Source organism: Ischnura elegans, chromosome 7 (assembly GCF_921293095.1).
Source record: "Ischnura elegans chromosome 7, ioIscEleg1.1, whole genome shotgun sequence".
Classification (NCBI taxonomy): Eukaryota; Metazoa; Arthropoda; class Insecta; order Odonata; family Coenagrionidae; genus Ischnura; species Ischnura elegans.
Genome location: NC_060252.1, coordinates 91,055,245 through 91,075,599, shown reverse-complemented (window position 1 = coordinate 91,075,599; position 20,355 = coordinate 91,055,245). Strand labels below are relative to the sequence as shown.

Sequence of the window (20,355 nt, the reverse complement as noted above, 5' to 3'; positions counted from 1 at the left end):
CTCAGTTTTAGATGCACTACACTATATAGCATAATCATGGAAAGAAGTTGATGAGGGAAATATCTCAAATCGTTTTAAAAAAGCAGGACTTAAGTTTTTCTGAAGACTGCAACTTGGAACAGGATGGTGAAGAATCACTGGAAGAAGGGAGAGGAGGTAATATAGCTTTCGGAGCCAATGATCAGTTGACATTATTTGGAGCTGAAATAAGTTTTTCAGATTTTGTGGGACAGGATGAGCTATTATCAACATTTAAGTCACTTACTATTGATGAAGCTATTGACCTGCATGACAGTCATGAGACAGCAAGTGAGGAGGAGGATGATGACGATCATACAGAAATACCAAAAGAAAGCGCAATCAATTCTATGTCTGCTGTCAGAGCACTGAGGCTACATTTATTAACTGTTGCAGGAAGTGAGAATGAATTAGAGCTGTTGGACATCATGGAAAAAGGTAGAAATAATTTACACAAATAAAATGACCAAGCAAACAAAGATAATGGAATATTTCCAGATGAAGGCTAGTTAAATGAACATATTATAATGGTGCTTCTTTTGTCACCAATGAATTCATCCCAAAATGTAAAATTTAAATTTGGTGATACATAATTATTTGTTTTAAATTTTGAGACGACTTTTTGAGACTAAGATTGATACATATTGTTTTCAATTAAATGTTAAATGGATTTCTAGGTCAAATATTTTTGTTCAGTTTATCCAAAGATTAATATATTTTTACTTCGGACGATTCTTTTTATTTTAAGGAGTTAGTGGAATATGTACTTCCGTTTTGCTTATCACCAACTATCTTGTGTTAAAGGATCTCAAAATTGTGCCAAACCTCCATTTTACACTTTCTCGCGATTTATACTTTTTTACGTTGTCCCCCTCAAAAGTGCAAAATAGGGGTTTTACTGTAAATGCTGAGAAATGCCACCCATCTCTTATGTAAGTCTGTCAGCAAATCAAACCACATCGTCCTCATCACACCCCCTGGGTAAAGCTGATCGTGGAATGGTGAAAGAAGAGTTTCCGGCACCTTAAAACCAGATCAACTTGGCTAAGGGAGTAAACCCTGACAGAAAATCCAAGGTCCTCCAATGTAGCTGGGGTTGAGTATGAGGCCGACAACCTCACCTTGGAAAAAAAACAAAGTTACGGAAACTGCACAGAAGCCTTTGATGGATAGGAATAATATATTATGGTAATGGAAATCAAAAAGGAACACGAATAAGGATATCATATTTGAAACTTGGAATGTTAGGACAATGCTAAAGCCCGGGAAGGGTTAAATGGATGCTATTTAAAGGAAGAAGACAGGGAAGACCCAAGATCAGATGGATGGACCAAGTACAGTGTGACCTGGGCAAGATGGGAGTGAGAGGTTGACGGGAGAAAATTGTCAATAGGACAGAACGGGGAGCAGTAGTGCAGCAGGCGAAGGCCCACACTGGGCTTTAGTGCCACGGGACAATGCTACGTGCGAATCACCTCCGGGGAACAAACTCCCGACTAACAAAATGGCAAAATTTCAATCCCTTGAGTTTCGTTTAAGATAGGTTTCACTGTACTTACTATTCATTTAGAACATGATTCATATGAAAAATAGAATATTTAACTATACTTTAAGGGATTATTTTCATTAAATAGTGCCTAACAATGATTTTACACTTTCCCGCGATTTACACTTTTTTTCCTTGCCCCTTCCCCTTCAAAAGTGTAAAAGAGGGGTTTTACTGTATGCTATAAATGCCAAGTCAAGAACCACTACAATTGTAGAAGGTTTTTGACTACATTACACAACTGGCACTCTGAAGACCGAGACGTCTTGAAAGTTAGTACTTCCTGATTCTCTCACAAGCATTAGATAAATGCCAATTTTTGACATGAGAGACAGCTAATGGCACATGCTAGGCTCATGGTAGTACTGACTAATATCAGCTGCCCTGAAAAAATTAAAAAAAAAACCATGCTAATTAATTAACTACCCCCATTAAAATCATTTTAACAATACTTATATCATACACTTGCATTTTCACACAAATATGTATATCTTACCTTTAACTTCCACTTGGCTTCATAACTTCTGTGGGAGAGCAGATGGCACGATTGATTTTTTTTAGTAATATCAATCAAATCCACTCATTTTTTTGATTTTCCAAACTGAACAACCATTGGCTTTCCCTTGTAAAAATAACCATTAACAGCTTCCAGGGCCATTGAAGCCTTCTCTGCATCTAGAAATTTTCATTAAATCATGAATTTAAAATTTTACACCCTAATTTTCACAGCAGTTTGGCATACACAATAATAGTACAGATCCCAACAGTTTTTACATTACTATATGCATATGTCTTACATCTCCCTACTTGGCATTCTGAGCTTCAAATGAGAAATAGGGGGAGCACTTAAATATCCCACTCCTTCCTGATGATGTACTTATCTGTCTGTATCTGAAACATCTATGTACTATATGATGACTGAGGGCCAGTTGAAATACGTGTCATAGAGTGAGACTTGGAAGTTGAAAGCTACAGTGAAGTCAACAGAAAGAGCGTTTGAAAACGTGGTGCTACCGAATAACGATGAAGATAAAATGGATCAACTATGTAAGTAATAAAGAAGAGCTAATAAGAGAGAGAGAAAAAAGAAATCTTCTAAAAATCTTAAGGAGAAGATGGGACTACTTAGTTGGCTGCATTGTGAGGCTTGACGGCCTGATAAAAATTACCATATTCAGGACCAGAGAATGGGAAGAACGGCAAGGGACAGCCCTGAATGAATTACATAGAAAAATGTAAAGAGAAGAAATACATCACTATGAGAAGTCGAGAAGATAAAAGTGCAGAATGGAGAGTTGCTTCAAACAATCTTAGATTTGTTGACTTATGACGACGATGATGATGAAATACTTTATTATGTGACTGAAGCTGTATTAAACAACTGTCCTTAAACATATGTTCCTGAAGAAAAAGGTTCATATGAACCTGGCTAACTCGTACCACAGCAACCATCTTCAATTTTTCAATCAACCTGGATCACTGATTGATTGCCTGGATAGTTTTTGTATTATACAAATGTGGCAATATAAAAGGTTAGAGCACGTCTCAGGATTCCTTCCAATGAGAAATATTTGGGCCATTTACATTACAGAGCAATTAAAGAAATGGAGAGAGGCAGTATGAAAACTGGGGCGGTAGTTATTGCTGGCTGTGATGACAAGAACTGCTAGATAGGGTTCTTGGCAAGGCAATCGATCAAATGCCAGGCAGAGATGAAGTGAGCAGATTGGTTTGGGTTAAAACTGAGAAGAGTGATCTACTCAGACCAGAACAACAACTTTTTCCCAGGAGTTACACTTGGAAACAACACATCCTCAGCTCTTGCAGGACAACATGAGCCCTTCATCGAGAACTTTGGGACCTGATGATGAAAATGGGAAAATCCAAGGAGACCATGGAGACGCTACTGAGAGTAACACCATTGCAGATCACACAGTAACACAGAGGACCCAGCAGAATTGAGAGGTACTAAATCTTCTGGGAGTTACTTTTTTTTACATATGACAATTGTAATTTAATGTCAACTTCAGGAATTGAATATCCCGTATTTACCTAGCTTGTTTGAAAATACATATTTCAAATCATATACTATCTGCCGAGAAAAAGTTTTTCGAGAGGTTAAGCAGATCAAGGAAGCATAGATGTAATTTGCAAAAGGTAAACTTTCGGAAAGGCTGGAGGATATTCAATGAAGGCTAATACAGTCATTCATTTGTTTGCAATTAATGTTACTTTAATACTTGTTTATTTTGTTGTGTATTGATTTGAGAATGGTTTTTGTAGCTAAAAATGACAAATTAAAAGAACTGACATTGGGTGCATAGAATTGGAGGGGGAATATTCAAAGATTTAGACCCATCTGCCGCTGAAAATCAGGATACTTTACACAAAAATTTCATTTGGATTTCATCCTTTTTGAAAATCGCTTTACAATGAATTATGCCAATGGATGGATGTGACATAGTCATATCAGTTTCTTGATATGATGTCTGCCAGCATAATTATCAATTCTCTCTTTAATTGAGCTATTTGCAACCCCTAACAAAATTAACATAACGCTCATACAGCTGATTCATTAATGAATAATTATATAGGATTATACTCAATATATATAAGGCATACGGAATGCAACTAGCAAGAATGCTTTCTTACTCCTGGCAACATGTTCAAAAAGGACTAAATGATCACCAGACAGTGTGATTCTGTATTGAGATTTGGTTCATGCCACTATTTGAGATTACTCCCTACCTCTATTTTAGCAACATGGCAAAGCAAACTTGAATAAATTCACTAATAAAAAGTAGAAAAAAAATTTCCTCAGGAAAAAACATTGACACCATGCTGCACGGATAAAAAAGGTCAAGAAATCTTGGGTCGATCAATACATGACACACCAATATTCTTGGCAATTTCCCATATTAGTTCAGTTTGTATAAAAACCAAGTAGCTGGGGTCAAATGTGGACCCAACTGTGCAAAAGCAAGAATACAAGAAGGGGAAAGACAAGGGTGTACATATTCCCCCATCATTTTTAATGTTTACATCGAGAAATACATAAATGAAATCAGGGAGGAGGCTTTGAATGTTGATATCCACCGAGAAAAAATTAGTATGCTGAGATTTGCTGATGACATAGCACTCAGCCAAGACAGAGAAAGATTTGAAGAAGACTTAGACAAATATGGAAAAACAATGGCCAGATACTGCCTGAAAATCAAAGAAAAGAAGACTAAGATATTAGTAAGCAGCAAAAGAGAGGAGGCTAAGAGAAACATCAACCTAGGGAAGCATTGGATTGAAATGGTGAAAGTTTTCTTACCTAGGAAGCCAAATTACCAACAATGGATGAAGCAAGAAAGAAATAGTACGTAGAATAGCGCATGAGAAGAAGGATTTCTACAAAAAGAAGAATCTTAAAGCTGAGATTACAAGCATAGAAGTAAGGAAACAATTCATCAGCTGCAACATATGGGGCATGTTTCTCTATGGAAGCGAGGCTTGGACGTTGACTGCAGCAGAGAAGTCAAGAGTTGAAATGTGGCACTACCAAAGAATGATGAAGATAAAATGGATCAACCGTGGAAGTGACAAGGTAGTGTTAAGAAGAGTGGGAGAAAAGAGAGCTCTTTTAAAAACCTTAAGCAGAGGACGGAACAACATAGTTGGCCACATTATGAGGCATGATGGCCTGGTGAAAACAATCGTAGAAGGGCAGGTGGAAGGGAAGAAGAGCAAGGGAAAGCCCTGAATGAGTTACATAGGACAGGTTGTTAAGGATGTAAAAGATGTTAAGGACACATAGCTATGAAAAGGCTAGCGGATAGGAGGGAGGAATGGAGAGTTGCGTCAAACCAATCCTAGGATTGTTGACTAATGATGACGATCGACCAAACCAACGTGACCCCCTGCTGAGACATGACACATATATTGGTCGTTTTCAATGAAAAAAATAGGAGTTTTCTAATAATCATACATTCTTACCCTACCACCACTTCAGAATACACAAATCAAGATAAAAGAAGCCTTGGGCCTATGGAAATTGTAGTCTGTGCTGAGAATTGACAGTAATCTGCCGAACCTGCAAAAACTACAGGATGCATAGCTGAAGGGTTAGGACCCAGGTTCCCCATGTAATTTTAGCGTGCAATTACATATGAATTAAAACATGGACAGACCTGGCAAAATGACCAGGATGTTTGGAATGCTGAGGGGGGTAAAAACCTAGAAAAATGCAAAAAAATAAAACAATCTTAAAGCCTTCAGAGTGCCTTAAATTTTTGGGTCTTGCAGATTAAATTTTTAGCAGATAGTATCTAGTCACAAAATCAATCAATCTATAAGGAGCAATTCTGCTAGAGGTGGAGTTTATGATTCTGAAAATTCAACGATGAATATTCCCTGAAAGGAGTTCCTTCTTTTACAATGGTGCCAGCTTTTCCAATACTTTGACCTTGACAAATGGTACTTCTGTTTATAATCTCCACTAGAGACCCCATAATTACCTGTCCAGGCTGTCATGGAAGGTAAAATTGGTATGCCATTTGTCACCAAGGAATTTCACCTATGGTAATCATTTGATGACAATATTGCCTTTGGCACTCTAGTCACCCTGTAAATTTCATTCCATTAAGAACCACTACAAAGACTAAAGAGCAACTTTGTTTACCAGCAAAGAGATGTGATACACTCAACTACAGACAGACAGGTACGGCATATACCCTGTCCCTGAAGGCCTACAGAGCTTGGCATTTGGCCTAAATTATAGAAACTTTTGACTTAATTTACAGCAAGACAGTGTCCAGACCACAGGGCTGGAATTCCTCTCACACAGAACTTTTCTTGGTGCAAATTATGAATATGTGTATGCAACATACAAAATTGCAAAGGGAATTTTAAGAACACCTACTTGGAAAAGTGATGAAAGCCTGTCCCCTCATTCTTCCAGTCATTAAACGATATACTATTCTATTTTCACCAGCAGTTTCAAAGTTTCCGAACAGTGATATCAAGTCCTCCTCTTTCACTGTTGGCGAGATATTTTTTACATATAATGTCTGTAAAAAAAGAGGATACAATTTAGACAGAACATATGATAAAAATGATTATTTAAATCAGTGGTGATATTCACTATCAAGGGCAGAGAATCATGGAAAATCATTACAGACAACTTGAACTAGGGAAAAAGAAGAAATAAACATGTGGCAAACAAAAATATGCAAATATAAATGGGCATTAGCGTCATGACTAAGATAAAAATAGAAAAATTACAATATGTATGGGTCTTGCAACGTATTTGCCAGGAGAAGAAAACATTTTACACAACATGTAGAGACAACAGCCTACTACACCAGATGATAAAAATACCTTAAGGAAATTTCTGAAGGATAAATTTTACAAAGGTTACCTTTGAGTATCTGGGGTAAAATTAGAAGGGACAAGTAGTTAATGAATGCATGTACAAGAGGGTGGTTTCCTTTTATTTTCTTTGTTGCCTCAATCGAAAGATTACTACACCTGGACTACGCATTCCACACTCTTAGATTTTTAAATGACGATGTCTATTTTTCGTGATTAAATGAAAAGTAAAAATTTTCAAGCGCGCGAAAACGCAATGGCTAAGTTTGAATGCTGGGAAAAGCCCGTGTGACATCATTCTGGTTCCTGCTGTCGACATGTGAGGACCTTGGGGTGAGGCTTTGAGAGCCGCTATGTTGCAGGCTGTTAGCAGGTAGCGCTTGGCTTAAGTAAGGATTATTATTACCCTATCAAATGAAGGAAACTTTCCAACCTCAGGCAATTTTAATAGGTGATTATTAAGAGATGTTTCCCTGAGCTCTGTGCCTCATGCAGCCATTAGTAATCTCAGACAATGTAAAACTCCGATCTACTCGTACAGAAACTAGGTCCCTGTGACATCACCTGGAGTGGCATCGCATGGGCACCAATATGGCCTTTTTCAAATGCAGTTAAAATTGACCATTAACATTCGTCTGAACTGGGATTTCTAAAACCAAATAATTTGTATATTATGAATACACTGATGCTGTGTAACGAATCGCAATCAATGCCTTTAGTTTTATTTGATGAAGGAAACTACCCTATTGGGTGGTCCTCATTTTCAAAGTTAGTGAATTTCTTTTGGGACAACCCTAGATTTGTTCCATTTGGTGAGAAAATAAATCATGAAAATTATTTTTGCAATTGCATACCAGGAAAACCTCCTGTATCGCACTTAAGTTTTGAAATTTTGGTATTTTAGGGTGTTTTTTGGAAATAACTGAAGATGATGTCACTTTCGGATTATTCCATCACATTTCTGTTTTTTAAAACAACTTGTTAGACATTTGTAGTGTATCACCTTAAAAAATCTTTCATTTCCGTCCTTTGGTTCCCAGGATATCGCACCAAGAGTGATCGCACACACCCCGGGCAGTCATTTTAAGTGGCATGCAGGCTGCTTACTTCCTTTATTTTTTATTATTTTCACCCATCATAAAAACCATAAAATGCTTTTTTCAGGATCAAATATGGCCTACACAGGAAAGTTGGCAACTTACATCAGGGGCTGAGATCTGAAATTTCTCAAAATCAGTTATTATTAATCACTGCCACCAGGCCCCAAAATGAAAGTTTTTGCGAACATTCAGGCTGAATTTAGCTAGAAGCACCAACAAGGAGAATAAATCACTAACCCCAACTACAGGCCCATTTTGGCAATTAACAGTGATAATTATAGCATTCAGGGTTATATTGATGGAGTTTAAAGTTCATCTAAAGAATTTTACGGTTTTATGATGAGTGAGAATGATCAACAAATATTGAGTGTATGCAACTCACGTGCCACCCAAAATGTCTGCCTAGGATGGCGTGCACTCACTCTTGGTGTGATATCCCAAGAACCAAAGGGCAAAAATGAAAGATATTTCAGGTGATATGAAACAAATGTCTAATGAGTCATCGTTAAAAACAGAAAAGTGATAGAATAATCCGAGAATGACATCATCTTCAGTTATGTCCTAAAAAAACACCCAAAAATACTAAAATTTCAAAACTTAAGTGCAATGCAGCACATTTTCCAGGTATCCAATTGCAAAAATAATTTTCTTGAATTATTTTCAAACCAAATGGAACAAATCTGGAGGGCGTCCCAAAAGAAATTCGAGAACTTTAAAAATAAGGACCAGCCGAATGTACAGAGAATATGAGGCTGAGCTTGAGTGAGAAGTAAAAATCACAGTCCCTCCCCCAATAGCCATACTCATAGACAAAAGTCCCACCCCTCTTTCTCCTCGCACATATTCACTCCTATTTTCTCACCAAGAAGCACCGAAGGTCAATGCTACCAACTCAAACTCCCTTCACTGGGTACACTCAGAACTCATCCCGAGACATGATGTCAGAGGATGAATGCCAGTAGTATGAGGAACAAATAATGTGCGTATGAAACATAACAAAGATTGTAAGGCTGATGCATAGTTTTCCGCGGCATTGTCTAGATGATGTCTCCATGCTTCTGGGTTTCACCGCACGGATTTTCAGTTCGACCTGAAGACGCCGGTTGGAATACCGGAGAAACTGTCGTCGCAAAGAAAATCCACGAGGTGAAACCCAGAAGCATGGAGACATCATCAAAGATTGTAAGGGATTAGCATATTTCCAAGAAAAAGAAACAGGGAGCAATTATGATTCAGTCAACTAAATTTACCTGAGATGGTTCCCCTTGGGAATAATTCTTGAAGTGTGGATGTCCAGCCATATCCTCATCCTTCATCTTGTGTTTACTAATCTCTTCAAGAGGTATTAACTTTATAGGACTCAACAAACCCTCGTTCTTCCCAGTGAGGACAAACATTTGGCCTTCGGTGGAAGAACAAGATGAAGAAGCAGATCCCTCAACTATTTCCTCAGTTTTAGCCTCCAGAGGCACAATCTTTTTATCCTTTATAGTAAACATCTTCTTGGGAGCACATTCATACTTTTTTTCTGTTTTATTGGACTGAGATTTGAATGTTTTTGGAGGCTGAACATTTGTTCTCTTATCCCACAGGGAAGCAGACTGGGGAAATTCGACAGTATTGGAATAGATTTCACTTAAATTTTCTAAACGTCTCTTTGGAACTTTCTTCTTTGATTCACCTGAGGATGGCTTAAGATGGCCGAATAACTCATTCTCAAGCTCTTTAAGATTGTTGATGGGATGGTTAAGAGGGCGACTGCTTACTTGAGCTGACGGCTGGCAGGAGAGAGCAAACTGAAGCAATTTGGTGTGGTCACTTTGAGGCTTCACAGACAGACTCAACTCCAGCTCATGCCGGCTAACACCTCTTTCACCACCAACCCTGTCAATAAGCACATTAATAATAGATAATTTATAGTTCAGCTGGTCATGTGACATACATCTCATCAATGAAACATGAAAAGAATGGTAGCACACAGCAACTAAAGTGGAATACTATACATGTTGCCATTTACAATTATACTGTACATTAATCAAGCTTATATACTTAGAAGATAATTTATGGATTGATAAGAGCGAATAACCCATTGGGAGGAAATAGCGGACGTGCAGGAAAAAGTTCTTGTGTTACTTGCAATGATTTTCAACGCATACGCATAGTACATATGTGCTGCTTAGGAATGATAGAATTGCATTCCAGCGTCGTTGAGCATTGTTCCTTGCACCATTCTTGCTCTGTAGAATTTAATTCAGTCGTGTTTGTCCAACTAATCATTTCATCAATAGCGTGGCTTGCATTTTTCTACTCTTCTATTGAATCCAAATTAAAGTGACTATTATTAATAATTTGGTTGATATCTATAGCATATACTTACTACTAATTGCTCTTCATTCAGATGTGTTGACACATCATTGACATAGGTGAAGAAAAAAGGACCTAATCTTGATTGCCTCATCTTAATTGATAAGCCTCAATTGAGGCACCCTTGTGGTAATTTGGGATTGAGATACACTTGTCGCTGCATTGCAGCCTTATTAACTATTGTTTTCTGATTTTGACTAAGAACATGATTCAATCTGATGCAATACCATAAATTAAAACTTTATTTTGATTAAATTCAATAGTTGATGAATTAACTTGTAGAAATGTAACTTCAACATTGCAGTAATTAATCTTATGAAATAAGAGAGAGAATGTGATAATTTTTTGTACTACTTAATATCACCCGACGTTTCTAACTTCTTAAGTTAACTGACTAGCAGTTGGCCTGATATTTTATATTGGTATGGGAGGAAATTTTGTTCAAGGATAGCATAAGAAATATTTTTTAAACTGGGCCAAAGAACTCTCACCAAAACATTTAAATAATTGTGACCATCAAATTTTAATAAGGTAGTTTTGCACATTATACATTATTTCTAGGAAAATATTTAAAGAGATTATTCAATATGTCCGTAAAAATACAATGCGAGCAAATAGCTAATTCACTACGAACTATAGTACATCACATTCTTTCATCAAGTTCCAAATTTATTAATATTCAACAAATTACGGATTGAATCTGGAGCACTTCCCTTTGAATTAATTCTGACAAATATAGTTAAATAAGAACGGCCATCTCCTCTTCAAAGTATTTTCTTTCCTCCTTTCCCACCATGGAGCTGCTTTGCCATCATCGTTTTCTAACCAGCTTTTAACCAACTTGCGTTCACACATGCATAAACTACCGCCAACCATGGTCGCAAAACGGTGGTCAGAATCCCACCACGGATAACGGTAACTTGCATTCACACCTTATCTTGGAACCATAGTTGATCTTAACCAGTGTAAAAAAAGCATAGTGTGAGCGGGGCATGAGTGGATGCACGTGTAGTAAGTAAAAATAAAGTTAAAACTAAAATACATCAAGAAATTCCCATCAAAATCGTCATTCAAGCTTTGACACAATTTGCTACATAGACCTTCACATTATCTACTCGTGCTATCAAATATTAGTCTATATCTATCTCTCTATCATACAGTGGAACCTCGTTAAAGCGAGTGCGGGCTATAGCGACACCCCCGCTATTACGAGAGATAGCCGATGCACCGTCAATTGACTATAATAAGCGTGTTTAAAAATTCGTTTTTACGAGGCCCTTTTGGTGTTGGCTCTCGCCATAGCGAGGGTTTCACCGCCGGAAAAACTTACATCAAGACTCCTTAATCTCTGTAATTGCTAGCGATCTGTTAGAAATGAAGTTAATGGAGTGCTCAGTCTCAAATTTATGTGGTAAACTGTCGTTCGATAAATAAGTAGTTAATTTTGGTGAAAATATTGTGGCATTAGCATTCGCGAATGCTTGATCTTCTTTTGTTCCTGGGGCGGCAGAAAGCTGACGTCAGCATACCCGCACGTCCATGAGTTGCATGAATAGAAAGCATTTGATGGCAGACACCATGGCCAAAAAAACACCAAACACGTCTGAGCGAGAAAATAAAAATAAAGGAGTCATATGAGAGTGTCAAAATTAATTTATCTTCCTATTCGCTCTTCACAATTAAAAAAAAACAAAAGCGCCCAAGAAATTCTGGCGTAGGTTTCCGCGGCGTTGCTCATGGTCAGTGCTGATTTTCGGGTTCCTCAGCCGCGTTGGTTGTTTTTGTATGACAACAGTTTCGGGAGCCATCCTCGGGAGACGGGAGCAGGATGGCTCCTGAAACTGTTGTCGTCCAAAAACAACCAATGCGGCTGAGGAACCCCAAAATCAGCACTGACCAAAAGCGCCCAAGGAATGCAGACTATTTAGAGTTATAAGGAGCTTTTTTCAGGTGGTTTTGCCCACTCCAATCTGCGAGAACTCTTGAGAAAGGGGCTACGCCTAAGCTTAAAGCGGAGTATTTCAGGGATAGATTGCGAATCGAGAATTTCAAGAGTTCGGAAGGTTGATTATACTAATGCAAAGCACCAAAGCCTTATCTTCCCTCATAATTGCTGGTGATGCCTGCGGTGTAAACCCGAAGTCGTGGAAGAAAGGACTCCGATCATAAGTATCTTAAGGAGTATTCCCCGCGTGATATAACATAGATGAAACGGAACTTTTTTTACATACTACTCCCCGACAAAATCCTTGCAGTAAGAGGTATTTCTTGCAATGATGCCTCTAAAGGTATGTAGTGCGCCTTAGCGATGATGTAGGATGTACGATACAATTATACTGAGTGTGAATTGTCTGGATGGACGGTATATATTCTCCGTTGCGGATTCACAAGTAATACGGGTGAACTATTCGCGTCAGTGGTCGGAGTCGTACTGGCGCTCTCTTCCGTCACGTGGGTAGCCGAGCATCCCCTGGTGGCCGCTGGAAGAACTCACAGAACAACTGACTCTCGTTTGCAGTGCCGTGGTAAACTCGGTGTATTATTTCAAATGCGTCGCGAGCGTAACACTCAAAAAGGAACTTTTTATAACAACAGCAATTTTAATCACATCATTTTTCAAGCTTAGAAACTTTTTACCGTTGATAATGAAGATATTACATTATCTGATAGAAAAAGTCTTCCAAGGCAGGAACGTTATACAACCTTCCACCGTTTTCGACTGCAGAAACAAATGCAATACATTATTTCACTTCACTGCCGCTTAATGTACAGGATCAATAAACAGACACCAATGGAAACATTTGAGGCATTGAATAACCGCGATACGGTTTTATTAGTTAATTTGAATTTTCAGTGGAAAATACCAAAATAATAGAATGATTACGTAAATGCACTAATTAAGTGCATAGAAAAATGGCTTCATCGGTTGTGCATTGGCATAATGATTGACAAAACATTGCTTTGCATGATATTTGTTCAGTGCGGGGCTTATAAATTGTTTGAATAGTAAGTCGTTGTTTGAGAAAGGAAATTTAGTGATGCAAAAAAACATCACCTTTCGTCTGGATTTATACTTACGTTTATCGGATAGAAATTTATCTGTCGCCGCACCACTCCTATTCCTGTTTAACTGTTCGCAACAGGTACATTGGCTATTATTTGCTTCACCTCCGGTAAAGCGACAATTCGCTATAGCGAGTGTTTATTGGTGCACCGTGGGGTGTCGTTTTATCGAGGTTGCACTGTATATTAGTTTTGAAGAACAGTGCTGCTGTTATTTTAAAGGATAAACTACAACACATGCATGGTGTGGGAAACGTCAACATAGTATTCGACTCCTTTCTTTAGCCGACTCTCGTTAGGGAAGGGACAAAGGGAGTGTGAGGCAATGAGGGGCACAGGACCTATCAGCTGACCGAGAATGCGGCCTGCCAGCGACTAGCTCACCATCAGGGGTGTGACGCACAGCTGTAACTGGCGGTAAAGTATTGTATTCCTGGAACACTGTTGAGCGGATGTAAAAATAGAGTGAATTTTGGCCCCGAAGGTCTGTAAAATCGTCCGTTACCACTGAAAATGATGTTATTTCCAAAAATTGGGAAAATTGAATGTTATTGCATTTAAGCTCTTTAAGCGACCTCTAAATGATGAACAATCAGCTGATATTTTTAGGATATCCATTCTACATACCATATTTTAAGAGGTAGAAATCAAAAATCCAAGAAAAAATATGCAACACCCAACTGGCCTTGCTCTTATATAAGGGGACAGCTCAATCCAAAAGAATGCATGACTATTGGAAAAAATTTATATTTTCAAGTCTTAAGCTACTTCACCAATCAATAATAAGGGATCGATTTCTTGGTTCTTGGCAAGCCCTGCATTTTGCAAAAATCCCTGGAAAAAATGGACCTGCTCCAGCTGATCGGCTATATAAAGCCGGACTAATTTCAATTTTTTTGGAAAATTCAACAGCCTCTGGTATTTTCCCAGCGAGGGAATTATGCATTGACAAATCCATGCTGCTATGCCGAGGGCAATTACATTTCTGGCAGTAAGTGCAAGAGAAAAGACATAAGCAAGGAACAAAAATACAAATACTCTGTGAGACAGCAATGTTGGTACATCGCATGATAGTATACGTGGGCTCTGAGGACAGCAATGTGGATGGACACAGACATGGGGACCAAGTGATCCATTAACTTTAACCCTTTGAGTGCCACCGGGTTTTTGGTGGGTACTCCCAGAAGTGCCATGGGTATTTTGCTAATTTTGTAGGCCTTTTTTCAAAACTTAATAATTTGCTTATTTATAGCTGTTTTTGCATAATTCTTTTTGTATTTAGGAGTAAATTCTTTCTATAAATAAAAATTAAAAAATATTGCCCGTTTTTTCTTGGTAAAACGCAATTGTTGTAGTTTAATCTTGATTTTACGAGATTGAATTATTTAATTTTTCACTTTTGACCCAAAAATCGCGACGTAAAATCCTTTCTACATCAACAAAACAAGAGTAGAAATAAAATTTCATTGTTTTTCTAGAAAATTGTCACATAATCGCAAAGAAAATTGCACAAATTTTCAGTTTTTTTAGATTTTGTTCTTGCAATGACAGTTGCATAAAATTCAGGAGATATCAAGAAAATTATAATACGAATATTTTCTCACCCATGAGTCTTAAACATGTGAAAACTGTATGACAGAGATATCTGGATAAAAATAGCAAAACTTTGCGGTAATTATTACAAAAAAATTATTCACAGTTACACTAAAAGTTATTAAACATATGTTAGTTGACATTCATACAAAAAATTGCAACATTTCAAACTTACTTCCAAATGAAATAAATGAATGTAACGTTATTCACAAATATGATAGGAAACACACAGTCCATGTAGACCTTTTCCACATTTAACACAAGCTGTTCTAGATCTGTGGACGGGGCCGCCATCTTTCCTACTGCATACTACACAAACTTTTTCCCTCCTCCCTGCCAATTTCTTTATCCCGCATATTCCCGTTGACACTGCGCTGGGAGTTGACAGATTATTCTTTGTGAGAAACCATTCACCCTCAATACTGTCTATTATTTCAGACATAAATTGCAATCTTGAAATTTTTTTTCCAGGATTGCTTGATTTATAGATGATATAGGCATTCAGTACCATTCTAGAAACTACATTGAAAACTACTTTCTTCCAGTATTTCATTGATCTTCTCTCATCTAAATAACCATAAAGCATCATATCCGAAGTATCAATCCCACCCATATACCGATTGTACTGTTCAATGATTTGTGGCCTTTCCTTTGGCAATGCTTGACCCTTTCGAACAACGTAATTGCTTTTGGCTGTCGAGTTGGTTGAAAGTAATAACACTGGATTTTTCTGTGATTTTTTTTCTCGGTATCCAATGAGGAGAAGCTCTTCCCACCTAACGTACTTTTTTTCACCCACGCTGAATTTTTCTTTGAGGGGTTGAGGAATTCCTTTCCTATTACGTCTCAACGTACCAGTTAAAAATGTTCTTTTTTTGAACAAATCACGAGCTAAATCTATACTTGTGAAAAAATTGTCCACTACAACATGATACCCTTTCAAAAAATAGTTTCCAGCAATCAGTAAATTGTTTACTACTACATGCCCTAAGCCATGTTTTTTTATTTTTTCGCTGTCTTCTTTGGTTTTTGCCCCTTTATAACAATAAAATGCCAGACAATAATTCACCACAGAATCGCATAGCATCCAGAATTTTATTCCCATTTATGATGGTGCTTGTTAGGCAAATACTGCAATAGCTGGGAGTGATTTTTAGTGCCTACTAATGACTCATCTATACTTAGGTACTGATGAGGGGTAAAATGGTGGCGAAAAACATAGCATGATCAACAATGGGAAGAAATTTAGCACAGGGATCGTAGAGTTTATGACCAGGTGGAAATAGTTTCGTATTGTCTGTCAAATGGAAAATTTTCAGAATCAGTTGAAACCTATTTCTGGAAAACATCTTTCCAAACCAAGGGATAAAGCGAGAGTTAGTAGACCAGTAGGAAAAAATGGATGTTCTTCTCGTGATACCCATTTCCATGAACACCGCTATAAAAGCCCTCATTTCCTCCACTGTGACTGGACGCCATGTCTGCATTCTCGAATTTGGTGACAGTCCATCATGTGAAGCCAAAAACTGTTCAGCGGACCTGTTAGTCTCCTTCACAACCAAGTTCCAGAATGCTCTTGTAAAGAAGAGGTCGAAGTATGCGATTGGAGGAGAATTTAGAAGCGGAATACGTTTGGGCCCAGGAGTTTCCAAGAATTCAAAACCTGGAGCCTGGGGTAAATCACAATTGTCCTGAACTGCAACAAATTCAGGAGAACGATCACTGCTTCCACTTCCACTTTCAAGTTCATCAGAACTGTCACTATCATCACTATAATCAATTCTTGCCGGTCTCTTCTTAGCAAATAATATCACACTTTCATCTGAGTCTGATGTCAGTTCCTCTTCACTCTTGTTTCGACGAGAATGGGCGCTGTCCTCACTTAGCACAGAGTTGTCGTCACCATCACTTAGCGAATTTATATATTCAACTATTCGGTCATCATCGACACCAAGCGTAAATTCATTTCTCGACGTTGAAGCCATTTACTGAATCAATGGGCTTCTTCAATTTCGAGGAGGCAAAATGCGATTACAAACCCGCTCGTCGCAGAAGAATACTGGCTACGCAAACAGAACTGTGAGCTTTATATAGGTGGGGAAATTTCTTGTGTAGAAGATAGCAAAAGACGGCACACAATGTATTGTTTTATGCTCACCATCATCATATTTCAATTACTACTGTCTTAGATGCCATGAAAACGAGGTTGGAAATCGGAGTCACATTGTCGACTCAGCGCTCCAGCTGACCGATACACATGCTGCGAGAGATAGCACGGAATCAATTACATAGTATCTTCTCTTCTCTCTTTCGGTGCTAAATATCAAAAACACGATTGAAATGGCACATTGAGCTACAAATGACCTGTTTGGAAGTAACTGAGCAGAGATATAAACCTCGTGTCTTCCTGTAACGATCATATATCGTCGCGCTGTGAAAAAGAATGCGACGCGCTTCGCAGGGGAGAACATTTTTCAAATAAGTTAAAAAGAAATAGGTGTTCGCAAAAAATAATACAACTGGTAGAACTACAAATTAGGGTGTATAAGATGGTAGTCAATTGATTTTAGGTGACCAAACAATGTGGCTTATGAAGTACAACATCAAGAAGCTGTTTCCTAAAGACCTAAAATGGTCCTCGGAAATTTCCATCCGTCATATGGTCATATAAATTAAAAAATATGTTGATCGTTGCAATTAACAATTCAAATTATAATGCAACACGATAAAAAATAAACCATTCTGGTATTATACACATTAAAAAATATTGATTGTATGAAAAAAATATTGTTTTAGCGGGCTTCATAATAGACGACGATATATCGTCGTTGGCACTTCTGGCGCATTCTGCAAACGACGATATATCGTTGCGTGGCACTCAAAGGGTTAAGGTGATGAAAAAAATAAGGAGTATAGTGTGTTTTTAAATAACGATCATAATAATGTTCCCCAAGCTAAGGATTTGATGAAATGCAGCACACACTGCATGGGCACCCTCCTCCCAAAAAGAAAATAAAATCTGAAAGAGATTTTTGTGCACAAGCTCGTAAAGGACCAGATTGCTGCTTCTTTGAGTGAAGAAGTAAATAGTGTTTCCGATAAGAGAGATTTGTGTTCCATTTCCTAAGGATGCAACATTGCAACTCAAAGGTAGACCAGATGCTATAGTGGATTATATTAAGCTAGGGACGGCTTGGATCACTGCGACCAGTTGTTATAGTATTTGCCAGCACAAGACCCTCAAATTGTACAATAAGTTTCCCATATGTTACAAATAAAGCTAGTGAACAGATAAATTTTTTTAAATTCATTCAGTGGCAACATGAAAAATATGCACAGCTACAGACTGAAATCACAGAGTCCTGACAAGTCCTCCAAAGTAAGAGCCTTACCCCCACTGCCTCAGCCAAAAAAGGTTGGAAAATTTCACCACAATAATAAAACTTGCAATAACAAATTACATAGCTCATTTCCGGACCCGCTGCATGTTGCCATGTTACGGTTATATTATGTACAATTCCAATGTCAAGGAATAAGGCTTTATGATGATAAAGAATTAAGATATGAAGTGAGTCAATGACATACCTTTTTTCACTTTCTCTCTCATTTGACTTTGTTTCAATCTTTTTACGAATTTCTTGTAGATTAGTTTTTAATGCTGATGCTTCTATCTTCCTATATTTCTCTTCAAAGTAACTTTGCCCTTTCTCATAGTCAATAAGAACTTCAATCTCCTTTTCTGTCAGTCCCTTTGATTTCAAATCTTCGATCTGAGATGCTTTCTCAGCAAGTTCTCTGAATTCCGTAAAGGAAATTTGGCCAGATGTTAATTTGGTGAGTGGAATGAATTCTGCTGCAGTCTCAAACACTTTGCTCTCTTCAAGCTGCCTAAAAGAAAATAAAATAAGACAATTACGTACTTATTTACCATAAAGAACAAATTCAAACCACTGCAATAAAATATCTAATCTTCCCATCAACTTACTCCTTCAACGACACTTCCTTATTCAGCTGTTTCTGGACCATCTCCTTGATAAGACGTTCGCCATCGGATTCCAAATATTCAGTAGGATTCTCATCTCCATTCACTGCCAACTCATAGGCTTTTCCTCGTGAGAAATGAACTTGAGCCATTATCCCTTCCCTATCTTTCGAAATTGAAATTGAAAAATCACCTACATAGGGCAGAATAATGGTGACAAGTTGTAAAAACAAGTTGTGTTGCAAGGAACTACCATTAAATAATTATATCAATTAAATTGTGAGAATTTATAAATGACTAACAAATATACTTAAAAGAAAATGCAATTATTTCTTTTCATCCTCCACTGCAACATTTACGAGGATGAACTTCGATCACCACCTCGCCCATAAGACATCAAATTACACTAATGTGTAATGCTAAGGCTAAAGGAAAATAACCGGCATTCAAGTTGTTTAGAATTATTTATAATGGTATGTGAAAATTGAAAATATAACAAGCACACTAGGGTTATGACACAAAAAATTATTCATAATGAGTCCTAACCGAAAAGAAAATGAAAAATTTTCCAGTATATGTCAAAATTTAGAAACTTATAAGACAACATTTATGAAAAATGGTATTAAGGATGGGTAGCTTCCTTGTTTTTTGCCCAAAACCATCACTTATCATCCAAAAAACATTGGTTCTTGGTTCCTTGAAGACAAGATTAACATTGTTGTATTGAACGGGATAATATTACCGTGAACTTAAATTTAATTTTAAACATGTCTTATACCTACAGCTATCGAAAAACATCAAATACAGAACACTTGGGGAAATAAGTTTCAAGATCCGTTAGGGACTGCAATTACCTTTCTTCGGTGGGCCAACTTTCCGTTATTGCCTCCACTCTTCTTGAAGTCTCCAATTACCGTAAATGTACCTGTCGTTCAACATGAATTCTTCCACATAAAATTTCCCACCATATATATCACTGACGAATCAATTACGTGAATAAATGTAAATTACGAACAACAACACAGCTCCACAATATTTGCGCTTGTCCAATGTCTTGGTCATCGCGGATAATACACGTGACCACATTACCATCCGCCGATCTCTGGGAATAAAGAAGTGAACGGTGGCAACCATAGAGCAAGGCGACAAGGGACTTTTCCCATGGATTTGTTCATAGTTATATTCGGTTATATTAATGTGTAGAGTATTATGGATTTGCCCAAGGTGATACAAAGTACCACCTTGTGATTTGCCGACGACGCAAGCACGTAGTGATGGGTCGATCATGAACGATTCGATCAAAAAGATTGAATCACTAGGTGAATCAAATGACT

The 20,355-nt window shown here is 37.7% G+C and overlaps 1 protein-coding gene across 1 annotated transcript; it reads right to left on the bottom strand.

Moving 5' to 3' along the window:
* Window positions 1-1,706: 1,706 nt before the first annotated feature.
* Window positions 1,707-20,275, bottom strand: LOC124162557 (RNA-binding protein 41-like). Its single transcript, XM_046539134.1, has 7 exons — window positions 19,876-20,275; window positions 19,025-19,214; window positions 18,625-18,927; window positions 9,270-9,903; window positions 6,471-6,618; window positions 2,061-2,239; window positions 1,707-1,948 (listed from the first exon to the last, which is right to left on the bottom strand). The coding sequence occupies exons 2-6, from the start codon at window positions 19,171-19,173 to the stop codon at window positions 2,145-2,147; spliced, it is 1,329 nt and encodes a 442-aa protein (XP_046395090.1). The 5' UTR covers window positions 19,174-19,214; window positions 19,876-20,275; the 3' UTR covers window positions 1,707-1,948; window positions 2,061-2,144.
* Between the last annotated feature and the right edge of the window lie 80 nt (window positions 20,276-20,355).